Below are 16,064 nucleotides of genomic sequence, written 5' to 3' on the forward strand. Positions count from 1 at the left end.
AAAAATTAAGTCCAAAATATTAGAACTGGTAGGGCCAATTCGAGTGGACAAAAAAACTTATTTTTTTAAATTAAAGGTAGACAATATATTAAAAAAAATACTGATTCATTATAGAACTTAGGAAAGGCGTGTTAAAATCGCCAGTAAGAATTATTTCGCTACTAGGCTTACAGTATTTTTCCAACAATAAGTGTAAGTTAGTTATTAAAATTTCACATAATTCAGTATTTTTCTCTGGACAAAATTTAGGTATATCAATAACTTCACAGTTCACATAATGTTTAGCCCATATTCCCCGCTGCACCACCATGAGTAAAAATAGTTCTATAGTAAACTGTGCGTAAAGTGTAGCCTTCAATAACTAATGAATTAGTATTCTCAAGATTAGCCCACGTTTCCGTCAGACAATAAAATTTTTATTTTTAAAATTTTTAAGTTTATTTGCATAATTGATATGAATAAGATCAGATTTAAAAGAATTAAAACCTCTAATGTTTAACAAAAGAATATCATAAGTATGTAGAAGATAGCCATGTTATTTTTCCATTTGTTTTAAAGTCTTGGAATGAAAAAACGATTAACGCTAATACCATTAGGCCATAAATCTGTAACATTAAAAGATGAGTAATATTTAGGAAATTTTGCATTTAGTTGTTCCACTTGCACTTCAGGAAAAAGTGGTTTTAAAACATTAATAATATTATTAGCAGTAGTGTCTGGGTGTAATTTATAAACGTGCAAAAATGCCATATTAGCTAGCGGTTTCAGTCCTACAAGCTTATCAGATCATTTAATTGCAATTTTTTTTATCATTGTAATTAAACTAGTTAATAAGTGAAAAACCCACCTGGTGAACCGGAAAATGCGACAAATAATCAGCGGAATTCATTCCAGACCGTACTACGTCGGCAATTTCGATACAACAAGCCAAAGTTTGCCAGGGCTCGTCGGATTCCGTCCACCATTTCTGCCCAGTCAAAGGCTTATCGGCTGAATCTAGTATCAAACCCATCATATCATTAGCATACTCCAACCTAAAAAAAAAACTCGTTTTAGGTGAAAACATCACAACCCTTATTTATTTATTCACCTATCTTGAATGGAATCTCTCTTTTTCAATCCAGTTAAGTTAATCAAATGAATTTTAAGCCAGTCGAGCCCATGCTTTCCCAAAGGCCTTGGTTCAGCGAAAACTAACATAGAACGAGCTAAATCGGACCCCAAATGATTGAGATGAGGTGGCACCGGGTAAACTCGCCCCCGAAAGTCCATGTTGTGTGGCAGCCAAAAAACATCGTCCTTATACTGAAATGCATTGTTAATTTTTGTATTTTTTTGCTTTCCATTGGGCTCCTTACGTGATTCGCCAGAGATAACCTATAAAGACAGTCACACCATAACGAATGCATTTCCGCCTTTTTACGTCGGTATTGTAGTTTTTGCTTGAGGATCTGATATTTATCGTTTCGCTCCATATCGGGTGAAGAAACTGGAGGTGGTTTTAGCGAGGAAGATGGTTCCGGGACATCTAGTTTCGATGATCCTCCGTTTTGAAAAACCTTTGACAATGTTAATTTGATACGGAATTTTACGGATGGGACTATTTACCTCAAGAATGATATTTAAGACTTTTTGATTTACTTTCCAAGGTACCCCAGCCAACTGGTTAAGAGCGTCAAAGTTTGGGTACAATTGTGTATTGCCGGCATCTGCCATTCTCTTTCTTTGTGATGACGCTTGCACAGGCAACCTATATATAAGACATTTTTTCAAAAAGAATTTAAGAAACATTTAAGAAAAGTATATTAACAATACATAAGAGTTATTAACTAAAAATGTTCTACAGGCAAAAATTATAGCCCTTTTTATTTGTGTGGTTTGGGGACAATGATTTATAGGTTTGTTACTTTAATGTCCAAAATGTAAAATAGTGATGAACTATTGTCATGAAAAAAATTATTTAGAATCTTATCTAAAAATATCGTTTAAGGCTTAATTCAGTTCAAGCAAAAGTTTTAAAATATTTTCCTATTCCTAAATAATTATGCTTAATGACAGGTCTTCAAGGTAACTACGAATTTCAAGGTCCAAAAACTAAAGGGACTATTCTTATGAAACAAAAAACATAATGTAATCTACGGAAAAGTACCGGGCCCAAAATGCGAGCACATGGTGCTAAAAGCAACCCAATGCCTTCGAACTATGGTGGGAATCTACCCACATCTGTTATCCAACTGTTCGGACAAACTTTAGATCTGCTAGAATGTATTTGAAAAAGGAAAAGCCCGGTCGTCTGGAATATATATTTGTTGTGAGCACTCGTGTCTTATTTATAAAATTTTGGTTAAATTCAGTTCAAGCAAAAATTTTAGGAATATTCGCCCTTTTCATGCTTGAGGACATTGACTGGTATTCAAGGTGGCCATTAACTTCAAAGTGCAATAAAATTAAGGGGCTATTCTCATAAAATAAAAAATATAATATGCGAAAGCATATTATTTATGAATATTGTTAAGGAGTCAAGTACAGTCAATCTGTAACTTTTTTTTGGCAGAAATAGGTAAAATTATGATATTTAGTCAAAAGTTAGTATTCCTTATAAAAAGGTTTTTTTGCAATATCTCGTTATCGAGATAGCAATATGAATGGCATCTAATAATTTACTGGAGCTCTTCTATTTCACTTAATGCTCCCCGGAGCATGTAATTTACCGAAAAATTGTGTGCCATTTGCCCCTCCTTCGATGATTTTTAGTTTTTTCTCATATGCATGCTATTGGGTTATGAATCAAACCTACGCAATATATTGATGTGTTTCCAAAATGAAGAAAGATCATGACAAATTTCAGTATTTAATCTTTCAATATATGACCTAAAACCATTCATCACGCATCGTTTTGAAAAATTCACATAGTCCATGGAATACTTACTTTTTTTGAATTTTGTATGAGCTATCTTCAAAACTTATCACTAACAGTAACTTCTTCAAAATTACATTCTTCATTTTTTATTTGCTTTTGTTGATTAGGCGTTATAGGTCAGCTCTTATTTTAATTTGAGAATTATCGAGTGATACGATTTACTTTTAAAACAGAGCTTAAAACCACACTTAAATGTCTCAATTTGTTTTTCAATTTGCCTAGACGATAGGCTTTAAAACTTGGACAGGTAATATTTACTCTTACAAAGCACTCAGTTACATGCTTCTTGTCGTGATCTAAACGAACTTGAATTCTTCAGCATTACTCTCAGGGACATAATAAAAATAACATTCCTAGATCTGGAAGCTCTATCGTGCATTACCTCATATATCTCTGCAGCGATCTGCTCAGCAGTCATATTAGCCTTACTTATCCCCTAGGAATTTAATTAATCCAACTCATACTTCAGATGTTGTATCTCAGATCTAAGCTCAGATACCACTGAGCCAAGCTCGCCCGTCTGAACATCCTTAATTTTATCGAAGAGACATGTCAACTTAATCTTCTGATCATTAATACCGTTAAAAATATTTAATATGATCAAAACAACATCCGACATCTGAATATTCTGTTGTGTGTTTACTATGCGATATTAAATTATATTCCCACCTTTTTCCTCAGATCATAAACAAATGTATTCCCTGCTACTTGGCTAAAGGCACAAGTTTTAAAGTCCTCGTTTTTTTTTTTTTTTTTTTTTGACGTAGGTGGCACTGTTAGCGCCAACCGTAAAAAACCATACCTACTAAAATCATTCCTGTTTCTTGTGTTGATGCGTCAACAAGTTCTAAGTTTTCATTTGCTTAAGTGATTTAACTCAAGTGCTTAAGTGATTTAAAAAGTGAAAATGAAGTGGAAAAATTCGGATTCTTCAAGAATCAAGTTTATCAGATTCTTCCAGCGGCGGCTCGTCAGGGTAGGCAAGGTAGGCGCCGCCTACCTTATAAAATTCATTTGTAAATTTGAAAAAAAATGACCATTATAATTTATATAATATAATCATTCTTTTTAATGTAATATTAAAATATCTGATAAACCTCCTAGTCTAATGTTAATACGCATGCATCTATCGCCACTTTAAGTGAAACCTGAGCTAGTCTAAAGTGACACGCCTCATAAAATCAAATGAATACGATATATATGGGAAGGCGATATTTCCAACCGCCTGTATTTAATGGTCTCTACGGCGGCAATCTCCTATACAAAACTTACAGCGGCCGACGTGAAGCAAAATTATTCTATGCGACAAAAAGTGCACTGTTAGGCGGACAATTCGGCCGCCTTCGACCGTCTTCGTCAAATCGCTCGAAGCGCTCGTTCGTCGATCGATAAAGGGGAAAGGGCTGGTGATTTTAGAGTAGGATTGTACTAAATCTAGCACAAGTGGAAAAAAATTTAGCACGCAATACAAATTCTGTTTTCTTACTTAAATGTAAAAAATATTAAAATGTACATTTTTCATGGCAGTCTAGGTTTTTTGCTGTAAAATTTTCAAGCAATGACTACGATTTTTATAACGTATTTAATTTTTAGTACAATTGGGTGAGTTTCAATATGATAATTAAATCACGGATGAGATGAGCCCTCGTTCAATGGAAAATCAATGGTGGGGCGGGATTTTGTGCTGTGTGGCGTCTTTGTTGCACTTATTTAAAACTACATAGGAGCAATAAAGATGGTGATGGTACTAATACTAATAATATGATAGGAGGAAAATAATTCCAGATTTTTCTTGGCGGGGTTTTGTTTTTATTCATTAACGGTTTGTGGCTGGTTTCTTCCGTTTCTTTCAGCTTTGAACGATTTTTCTGCTGTCGTACGTCGTATGGTTGCTTCTCCATTGAATTTTGAATTTGGTTTATATTAGATAAGTATAAGTATATTAGAATAATAATTGTGCTATTAAAGTTTGTAGAGGTAGTAGAGGTACCTATTAAGGGGTTGTATATTTTTGAGAATATTGTAATATAGAGTAGAAAGTAGGTAATTTTTGTAGAAGTAGAGGTGCATACCTAACCTAGTTGTTTGATCCTTTTACTATTTTTTTAGAATGGCCAATAATCTCGCCGAAACCACTGTGCATGATGTAATTTGTTCTTTACAAGAAACCCCATTTTCCCGCCTAACTGAAAATGATCGTAGGGAAATAATTTCTATTGGTCGCCCTACACCCCCCCTTTCAATTTTAAAATCTGACAAAAAGCAAGACCAAGCATTCTCGCGATCCTTTAAGACCCAGTGGTTCGAAACTCATCAATGGTTATGTGGTAGTTATTTTAAACAAAGTTTGTTTTGTTGGCCTTCTATACTTTTAGGAGGTAATAGAAATAATGTTTGGGTGTCTCAGGGTTTTTGCGATTTAAAAAATCTGTCAGCTAGCATAAAAAAACATGAATCGTCAGAGGAGCATATGAGTAGCTACCTTAGTCTAAAGCGCTTGTCATCTTGCAAAACAAGAATTATCTTTTAGAGGCCACAGTGAAAAATCTGATTCTTTTAACACTGGCAATTTTCGTGAAACATTTAACTTGTTAATTAAACGTGACATCGAAATGCAAAACCATTTAAAAAAAATAGGCAATAATATTTCTGGTTTGTCTAAGACTATCCAAAACGATATAATAGGTTGTATCTTTGAACATCTTTTGGAGACAATACATAAAGAAATAAATGAAGCATTATTTTTTTCTGTACAAGCTGATGACACTACTGACATTTTAGAAAAATCACAATGCGCTATTTCGGTCAGATATGTAAACCAATCTGGTGACATTAAAGAGAGATTTTTGGGATTTTTTGATGTAAGTCAAGATAAAACGGCAGACGCGATGTACGAATTAATTGTTTCTGTTTTAAGTCCTTTCGATTATAAGAAAAATTTAGTCGGTCAATGTTATGATGGCGCTAGCGTAATGGCTGGTTCGTTAAATGGTTTGCAAAAAAAAATTAAAGACGATGCTCCATTAGCTTTATTTACACATTGCAGTGCGCACCGATTAAACTTAGTTCTACAGAATGGAGCAAAAACTATTAAAAATTGCCGAATTTTTTTTTGCGAGCGTAACTTCAATTCCCGGCTTCTTCCATCAATCTGCAAAGCGAACATTTATTTTGGACTCTATAGTTGGAAAAAGGATACCGACTGCTGTAGATACCAGATGGGCTCCACGTTCAAAAATCGTTCATCTTTTAGATTCAAAATGGAATGACTTAAAAAAAGTTTTTCAAACAATTATTGACGATCAATCTTCATCATCCGAGTCAATTAACGGGGCAAAGGGATATCTTAGATTTATGAAAGGTTTAGAATTTTCTTTTTTAACCGCGGCTTACAAAAATGTATTTGATATTACGGATCCACTATTTAGTATTTTGCAAAAAAAGTCTTTAGATATAGCTTATTGTCAAAAACAGGTATTTTTAACAAAAGAGCGTCTACAGTCCTTGCGGAATGAATTAACCTTCGAACAATTTTTTGAAGAAGCAAAAATTAGAATTTTATCAAAGGGGATGAAAAGTCTTCTTTGCGAATTTTATTTTATGAGATTATTGATAATAATTCGACGCAAATAGATGTTCGGTTTGCAGATCTATCGCGGTTAACTTATTTTGCATTGGTTGATTCTTCTAAGTTCCAAGAGTATAAGAAAAATTTTCCTTCTTTAGTTACAAGTGTTACCAACCTTTATAAAAATATTTTTGACAAACAGCAACTAATTAATGAGTTAAGTGTAATTTTTCACGCCTTAAACGCATAAAAACATATTCCCGAAATAAAATAGGTAATGAGCGCTTATCATCACTTGCTTTAATTTCCATCGAAAAGGAACTCTTTTGCTCTTTACAGGGATCTGATAATTTTACAGATTTAATAATAAGTAGGTTTGCACTTTTAAAGGACAGAAGAATAAACCTTATTTATAAAAATTAGTTGTTTTACAACTAAAATAAAAAACTAAAAAAAAACAAAAAAAAAATTTAAAAATCAAAAATTAAGAACAAACTCTATGTTGAGTATAAGAATATTATGATATCTTTTAGTTATATAGTATTCAACTTTAATCTTTTTTAGAAATAGTATTAAAAAGAAGAAAACTACATAAGCTCAAAGGTGCATAATTAAATAACCATGCATTTTTGGTAAGTAAGTAAAAAAGATCTATGTTAATAAAAATTAATTTATTTGTATTTGTTTATAATATCGAAGAATATTTACTGCATCTTTGCATCTTATAGTAGGTATCTGTCAATAACAGTAGGTAGTGTATATATCTAAGGATTTAGTGAAATTAAATGAAATATGGATATAACACAAAAATTACGATCATAATTTAAATTCATACAACTTTGTAAAGATGTGTTTCATTTTGTTTTTTTTTGTTTCCGCATTTTTTTTTATTGAAATCTAAATTTTAAAAAAAATATTATTTTTAGGTAATTTTAAAAGATTTCGAAAACGTGTGAAAAAAAAGTGGCCGTGGCACCACAATGTTTTTTTTTAAATCCCGAAAAAGCGGGGGGAGGGGGAGCTCGGGCTACTCGGTGAGCGCACTGTTATAATAATAGGTCGCCTACCTTAGATTACAGGGCGCGAGCCGCCACTGGATTCTTCGGACGAGGAAGCCATTGAAAGAGAGATTTAGCTCTTAAAGGATAGACTAAAAATGCTGAGGAAGGGGACGCTATCATGTAGCGTCAAACATGGCGGCCAAGCCGTGCCCAACACTGCGGCGTGGTATACGGCCCCTCCGCCACCACCGCCGCCATTACCACCACAAGACCCGCAGCCATCGACATCTTTCGCCCCCGACGCTATCGATCAAGGATGGTTCGAGGATGCCGACAATTACGATCTCTCGTTTCTTGAACAGACACTTTCCAACACGGAAATGTCGCTACAACGAATCAAGATGGCGGCGGGCACGGAAGTGGCAGGTTAAAGAATTATTTTGGGCACAGTGTCTCAAAAACGAATTTTCATGACACAGTAGTCTGAAAATTCTTATTGCCTAACAGGTAATATTATTCTAGCTAGGTCTAGAATCCTCTTCATTCGCCGTAGTTTGAAGAGGCCGTTTTAAGCACCGTAGCTTTAAAACGTAAAAAATAATGTTTGGGGCACCATAGCTCAAACAAACAATTTTGACATTGGTCAAAAAATTGTTTGAATAATAATAGTCTGAAAAATATCCCTTGAAGCCAAGTTAAGCCAAGACTACCTGACGGGCAAGTAACCACATTGGCGAAAAAATATGCCTGCTAACTGTCCATTTAAGACACCAGAACTAAAGGTAAATTAAATATTAATGATTCTGCCATACAGAGAGACCACAAAATTTTGAAAAACCAGTTGCAACTAAGCGCAGCTATTGTGGGAATTGGTAAGGCTCTGTCAAGGCTATTAAATGGATCGCCTTTCTCTCAGGGGCAAAAATCTGCAACTGCTTCAGTGGTTAAGTAACTCAGGTAGAATGTTGCGCAATCTTTTCCATGGCCAATCTGTCTATAGGAAAACTTCCATTTTGCAATTGCAATGGGGGTATGAGCAAAAATTTAAAGAAAATTTTAAATAGATTTTACAGGAGCCCCCAAAATTAGCAAGTTGCTCTTTGGGGCTAACCTCTCTATATGTCTGGAGCTAGCAAAGACCCTGGAGAAAAATAGCTCTGTTCTTGTCGAAAAGAAGAATTTAAACTTCAAGAGCCCACCTCCTCGGAAGATGGTTTCCAAACAGATCACCTCCGGCCAGAGGATCCAGCCTCAGTGGGGCACTCAAATGCTCAACCAAAAGACAGAAAGCAGAGGAGCAAGAGCTGGTCAGATCCAAAGAAAAAGCAGAGCCAGAAGGAGAACTGAAAAAAAAAATGGTAAGAAAAATTGCTGGCCAACTTGCCATGTTTACAAATTAATGGACACCTTACTGTAATGATAAACATATTTTATCCTGGTTGGAGGGGTATAAGATCCCCTTTTATCCAAAATGGTCCAAAAATATCCTACAAAAAGAGAGGATTTGGTCTCTTAAAGAGAAAACTGGTCTGAAGTGGGCCATAGATCACCTATTAAATATTGGTGCAGTGCAGCACTGGACACTCAAATCATTTTCAAATTTCAAATATTTTTCTACGCCCGAAACCAGACGGTCCAAATAGATTTATTGTAAAATTAAAAAACCTAAATACACTTGTAAAAACCGAACATTTTAAGGTAGAGGATAGAAAGCTAGACTAGAGCTAGAAAAAGACTTTTCCTGATACCTATTAGTAAGAGTCATCAGAAATTTAAAGATTTTATTTTGAATCGGTTTTACGAGTTTACCTGCATGCCCTTCAGTTTGTGTTCAGCCCCCTGGGTATTTACAACTGCTTAAACCAGTAGTGACTCATCTTAGAAAGCGAGGGTTTTTGTCGGTAAATTATCTTGATAATTTTTTCTCTTCGGCAGACTCGGTAGAAAAGTGTAATAGAAATATAAAAACTACTGTGATTTACTTAAACTAGGTTTTCTTATAAATTTTAAAAAAGTCTTTTGCGGCCAAGTCAATACTGTAAGTCCTTAGGCTTTAACTTTGACTCTAATTGACTTTTAACTCTGACTCAATATTGGGCTTAGCTTTCCTTTAACAAAAAACTGTTGAAATTTAGTCTTTTACAAAAGTTCGTTTTGACAAAGCTGTGCAGCATAAGACAATTTGCTAAACTTTGTGATGTTTTAGCATCAATATGCATTCAATGAGGAGGCAGTGCGATAGGAAAATGACAATCCCACTGCCCTTGCATGCAGAAGCAAAATGGTGGATGGAAAAGTTAAAAAATCTCTTTTGTCCCTTTTTGCCTTCGAGTATAAAAATAGAAATTTTTTCAGATGCATCCCCGGATGCCTGGGGCATTTTCTATAGAGAGGGAAGCTCAAGGGGTTTTGGAGCCCCAAGGACTTGAAAGCATACATTTTTTGGAACTAATGAGCACTTTTATTGAGTTAAAATATGTTGCCAAAAAATATCTCTTTTGCAATATTCTTTTGCGTATAGATAACACCACTGCAACTTCCTACATAAATCGAATGGGGGGAATTCAATACAAAAAATTAAATAAACTTGCTAGAGAAATTTGACAGTGGTGTGAACATCGCAACATAATTATATTTGCCTCCTATATCAGTTCCCAAGAAAACAAAGAGGCAGATTATCAGTCAAGGGTAGGTCGAGCTGATGTAGAATGGTCTCTTAACCCAAAAGCCTTCTTGCAAATTTCAAATAAATTTGGATTACCAGATTTTGATTTATTTGCTAGCCGTAATAATAAACGCTCCAAGTTTGCCTCTTGGTTTAAGGACCCAGAGGCATTTTTGGTAGACGCCTTTACAGTCTTTGGGGAGATTACTTCTTCTATGCCTTTCCACCTTTTAATTTGATACTAAAATTCAGAGGAAGATTTCGACAAAAAATGCTCGAGGCATTGTTGTGCCTACTCAAGCATGGTACCCTAAATTCAAGGAAATGCTGCACTCAGAAATGCTAATTCTTAATCCGAAAGATCTTCTCCTTTCTATTGATAGATCCCCTCACCCGCAGTGGGGGCAGCTTTCATTGGTGGTTGGGGTGTTACGCAAGAAGCCTACCTCCGCAGAGGAGTGCCCCCTGATGCCATAAAAATAATTTTATCTTCGATAAACAAATCAACCGTTAAACAATACTACTCTGCCTTAAAGTTATGGTGGCAATTCTGCGGGGATGCTTATATTTGCATGTATAGTCCTTCTGTACTAGAATTGTTACAGTTTTTACTAAGTGCTGTGATGAAGGAAAAAGGTAGGGTTCAGCCAAGTATATGTATATTATGCTTTAGCCAAGTAGCAGGGACTACATTTGTTTATGATCTGAGGAAAAAGTTGGTTCAATTATATGAACCAACTTTTTCCATCGAACATTATAAAATATCGAATAGAATATCGAACTTCACTTACAGGTAAGTTCGTTTGATATGTTATTTTTCTCTCCTAACCTCGAAAAACCGTCAGCTGTTTCAGCGAATTGATCCTGAGCAGGTTCATACGGCTTTATAAAGCTTCATACGGCTGCGACACGCTTTAGGGCTGTAATGAAATCCTTGTTGCCACCAGAGGTTGGCAACAAGTAGGACCGAAGACCAGGCATCACTCGACCCGACAAAGATGCCTGCTTATCTTAAACCTGACCCGGATCACCAACCAGATCGGATGGAGCCAACGATGCACGGCACCTAACCTTAACGCTTTTTTATTAATATTTTAAATCGTAGAGGGTCTTGTGTCGCCTTCTAATAGGAACCTCTAAAAGAATTCAGGAAAAAAGCTACAGACAAATCTAGAGAGAGTTGGAGCATTGTGAATCAATGGATGAAAAGCTACGACATTTACAACAACTACTCACATTGGCCATCTTAACCATTTATGTTTTATTATTTTCTATTGTTATCCATCGGCTCAATACTGAAAATGGTACGACAAAGACGTGCAGGCAAGGTACTATAATATAAATTATACCCTTAATATACCATGCTTCTGTTTGAAGTCCCCCCCCCCATTTATTTTTTGAACGGGTCAAAAAAAATTTTTGAAACTTGGCATAAGTAAATTGGTCTATAGATACTATTTTTCACTGTAAACTAGGTAGTTGTAAATTCCAAGATGGCGGCTGGGCGACATCTTGAGAAAAAATTTTAAATAGAAAGGGGGGTCGTGTGGTACCTCATTTTAAAGGTCTCAATGACCTGTCTAAAAGTAACAGCCAAAAAAATACACTGTTGCGATTTTAATAACGTTTTTAATAGAATACAATGAAATACTAATTTACAATTAGCAAATAAACAATTTATCAAAAGAAAAACAATATTTAATTTAAAAGATGCTGGAAATGATTTCTTTGTACCTCTTGACACATAAATAACCTATCTGAAAATTCACGTCGAACATTTTCAAATACATCTGCCTCAATATTTTGACAAATGTTAGTGATTCTTTGTCGTAGCTCAAAAATTGAGGCAGGTTCTGTTTCGTATACCTTTTGCTTTAGGTATCCCCACAAAAAAAGTCTAGCGGCGTTAAATCTGGTGACCGAGCTGGCCATTCAATAGGACCCCGACGACCTATCCAACGACCAAAATAATTATCATTTAAATAATTTCTCACATTCCTGGCAAAATGCGGAGGAGCACCATCTTGTTGAAATGTAATTTCCATGTCAAATTCATGTACATTAGCCTCAACAATTTCTGTTATGAGAGGATCGATAGCATTTTCCAGCATATTTAAGTACAATTCACCTGTTAAATTTTCTTCTAAAAACAACGGCCCTACGATATGATTCCCTAATATTCCTGCCCATACATTGATTTTTTTCAAAGAAAAGCACTGTATAACTACTATAATATTAATTTTTCCTCGTGATAAGTTCCCCTCCGTCACGAGTCAAAACTTAGCAAACCTTCTTTTACGAAAGCGTCTTCACTTCCAATATGTACATATAATTATAAGTCTTTTCCTTTTCCCGATGGCACTTTACTGCCCGTTGACAGGCTTTCTATGCAGCTCCATTCAAATTTAGTCCAAATTGGTATTTCTTTTTTGAAATAAAAAGAGTAAACTGCGCATTTAGTGTCTTCATCAAGGACTCTGACTGGTCTTCCTGTACTATGCAGATTTTCCTGTTCCAGTCATTCGGTTTTAAAAGAATATTCTCTACAAATATTATTTAGGAGTCAATCGAACCCAAGCAAAAGTCTTAAGAATATTCCTCGTTTTACTGCCGAAGGACTATGACTGGTCTTCAAAGGTAACACATTACCTGGAAATCTTAAATACCAGATGGAGTATTCTCATAAAACAAAAACCATAGTATTCAAAAGAATATTCTCTACAAATATTGTTAAGGGTTCGATTCAGTCCAAGGATCAGTTTTAAGAATATTCGCCGTTTTAATGCCTTAGGACTATATTACTGGGCTTCAAGGTGACCATTAACTTTAAAGTCCAAAAACTAATGGGACTGTTCTTTTAAACCAAAATATTCTCTACAAATATCGTACAGGGTTCAAACCGGTTCAAACAAAAGTTTCAAAATTATGTGACATTTAGCAAACTTACCTCACCAAGTCTGTGGGAACAATAATATAACCGCCGTTCTCAACCGAGGTCCATGGCACCGGAGGGCAATACATCGGCACTTCATTGGCAGGTAGTTTTAAGGTTTCAGAATGTGACGCTTTATATAATTTACATAATATTGGGTGCGGTTTCACCTCCTCCTTTACCAATCTCCCTTGGGACCGGAATATCCTGTAAAATGCCGGCAAAAGATTCCTAAAACAATAATATTATATTCTCTTGGAGCGACAGAATGGTATATAATTTCTCTTACTTATGTTTGGTATTGGACCGCAAGCTATTTACGTCAATCTTCAAATCGGACAAGATAATATTATACAAAAACCGCCCGATGGCCATCAAAGTGACCGGTACCCACGGCTGATGACCGATATTCAATGATGTGCCGAGTTTAATGTTTTGTAATTCCAAGTGTTGCCACTGGATCCTTGAATTGAAACGGTTTTCCGAAGTAGGCAATGATTCTAATTCCGTGTGCGAAGCCGCATAATGTTGACAATACTTAGAATGAACAGACAACATCTAAAATCCAAGTTCAAAGAGGTTTACGTACAAGAAACCAAATCTCCTTAAAAACTTGACCAATATACTCTTACCTTATCCATCACTCCGGTTTTCTGCTTCCTTAAAACCTGATATCTCGCGTATACTTTGGCCCCTAACATTTTATTTAAAAGAGGCACCTGGGGGCTGTAAGTTTCCGAACCATGCGCCAATCTTTCAGCCTCTTGCACTATTAGCTCGACCATATCTTTCATTGGAATACAGCGAAGATAAGGCTCTAAAAAGTTAAGTGCGCCTCTTTGCGCTGTTAGAGCTGCCAAATCTCGTTGGAAGGCCACTTGTACAGTCTCGGTCCACATTTCGTAATGTTCTTTTAGAGTTTGTCGGTAATAGTCGACGTCCGGTGGGGGATTTTTAATATCTACACTTTTTATCTAGGAAAAAATGATGATTGTAGACCCAGCAGAGAATATGATATAAGCAATGAATCTTTTTCTTAACTTTATATGGGAAATAATGGTATTTTTTTTGTTAATTTTAGTTAGTTAACTGCAGGGATGGGTATTGACGCGTTGCAAATTAATTTTCGACGTTGGTGTCGAAAACGTGCGAACGAAAACGTTGTCGAATATTGTCAAAATGTCGAATATTATCGGCCCATCTCTTTCGCACATTAGGGACCGCGGACCGCGTCGTCCGGTGCTTATATTTGCCGGCCTCTCGATCGCTTGTAATGCCCTTGAAATCGTTTAAGATATGTTCTCTATTAGAACATAGGCAATAGAGCACAAATTCAGGGGAATCCCCTCTCTTTAGGAAAAGCTAGCTTCTCTTTAGGAAAAGCTGATTTATTTAGTTTTATCTGTTATATTAGCTTAGACTCTTGTGTAGCTGTAGAGATAGATGACAAATTAGCGTACCGGAATTCTTGATATAAAAAGATATTTATAATGGCTGGGCGACCTCAACATACTTTTTGGGAAGAATATGGTTTTGATTCGATTAAAATTCAGGGGAAATGTGCAGCCTTGACGAAACAGTGGGCTGCCAAGGCAGTTGTGCAGCCTTATGCAGCTACTGTAAAAAAACCATAAAAAATACAGGGAAGAAAAGACTGCTGAGCCATAGAAATGTTTGTAAACAGAATATGCAACCGACGGGTAAGTAAAAATAAAAAGTACTATTATTTTTCTTGCTATTACTAAAACGTTGCTTCATCGGCGCTGCTGCTGTTGCACAAAAAACATTTATATAAAAAATATGGGTAGAAAGTATGGTTAAAATTGAAAATTAATCTAAATTTTGGTTTTTGAATAATCGAATTATTTTTTTTTAATCTATAATATAAATGTGAATGTCGGTGGGTATGTTTGCTTATAACTTACGAACCACAAAACAGAATTGCGTCAAAATTTGCACAGTTATTTGTTTTTCCCTTGGACGGTTATAGGCATTTTATAAAAAAAAATATGTAAAAATAAAAAAAACCACATTCACATTTAATGACGCGAGCGAAGCCGCGGGGGTTAAAGCTAGTGTATTAAAATAAAGAAAAAAAGTTAAAAGCCTAGAAATGGAGAGAGGATTTTTTTTTGCTGAAAGTAGTGCAATAAATAATTAAAATATGTTTTTTATTTGCAATACTTTTTTTTTGCTCGGCTCTATATGTTTTTATTATAAATTTTAATAATTTGTCGCAAATTTGTTGCTATGAATAGCCTTTCTGCTTTTAGTGACCCAGAAACACTTGGAAAAGACGGTTGTGGATGTATCCGACTCTGACGATAACTCGAGCGAGAGCAGAAGATGAGCAGCCCTTATCAAAATTTTTAAAAAGAAGTGAAAATAGCGACTTATTTAGTGATAAAATTTCTAATACCAGCGATATAGCATTTGGAAATGTGGATATTGGTTCCTCGGATGATCTTGAATCTTACTGTGTTGAAGATCAAGAAATGATGATAGAAGCGGATAATACTGGAAACCTAGAATCTTTCAATCTTGATGCGCCTGGCCCTAGTGGGCTAAGTGGTAGTAGTGGTAGCGGTAGCTGTTTTTTTGGATCTTCCTATTCTTCCTTATGCAGTGTTAACAAGATATGCTTTAATAAAAATTATTATTGTTCCTGGGAAATAAATAATTTGTAATTTTTTCAGACACAAAAAAACAAGGAATCGTTGGAATCCACGTTGGTAAAGCCTCCCAATCAGAGAAAAAGGTCAAGTAGTGCAAAGAACACTGGAGGTAAAGGTACTCTCTCGAAATTTTGTGACAAAATGTACCTCAAAGAAAAAGAAGACCTGGATAAAGCCTTGGCTACATTTATATTTGGGTGCGACATACCCTTTTCGGTCACAGAGTCGTCACATTTTAAAAATTTCATACATGCCCTTCGCCCTTCATACAAGCTACCAACTAGAAAAACATTAATTAACTCG

At 35.4% G+C, this 16,064-nt stretch overlaps 1 protein-coding gene across 2 annotated transcripts in view; it reads right to left on the reverse strand.

Moving 5' to 3' along the window:
* The window catches only part of LOC126739708 (DNA-directed RNA polymerase, mitochondrial), a 77,654-nt gene that overhangs the window by 41,278 nt on the left and 20,312 nt on the right, over positions 1-16,064 (reverse strand). For both annotated transcript variants that reach the window (XM_050445506.1, XM_050445512.1), the window contains exons 7-13: positions 13,719-14,060; positions 13,376-13,644; positions 13,102-13,317; positions 1,609-1,750; positions 1,359-1,559; positions 1,091-1,305; positions 848-1,034 (exon numbers count right to left, since the gene is read on the reverse strand). In XM_050445506.1, the coding sequence (XP_050301463.1) occupies positions 848-1,034; positions 1,091-1,305; positions 1,359-1,559; positions 1,609-1,750; positions 13,102-13,317; positions 13,376-13,644; positions 13,719-14,060 (1,572 nt within the window). The remainder of the gene's footprint in view (positions 1-847; positions 1,035-1,090; positions 1,306-1,358; positions 1,560-1,608; positions 1,751-13,101; positions 13,318-13,375; positions 13,645-13,718; positions 14,061-16,064) is intronic.

This window comes from Anthonomus grandis, chromosome 1 (genome assembly GCF_022605725.1).
Source record: "Anthonomus grandis grandis chromosome 1, icAntGran1.3, whole genome shotgun sequence".
Lineage (NCBI taxonomy): Eukaryota > Metazoa > Arthropoda > Insecta > Coleoptera > Curculionidae > Anthonomus > Anthonomus grandis.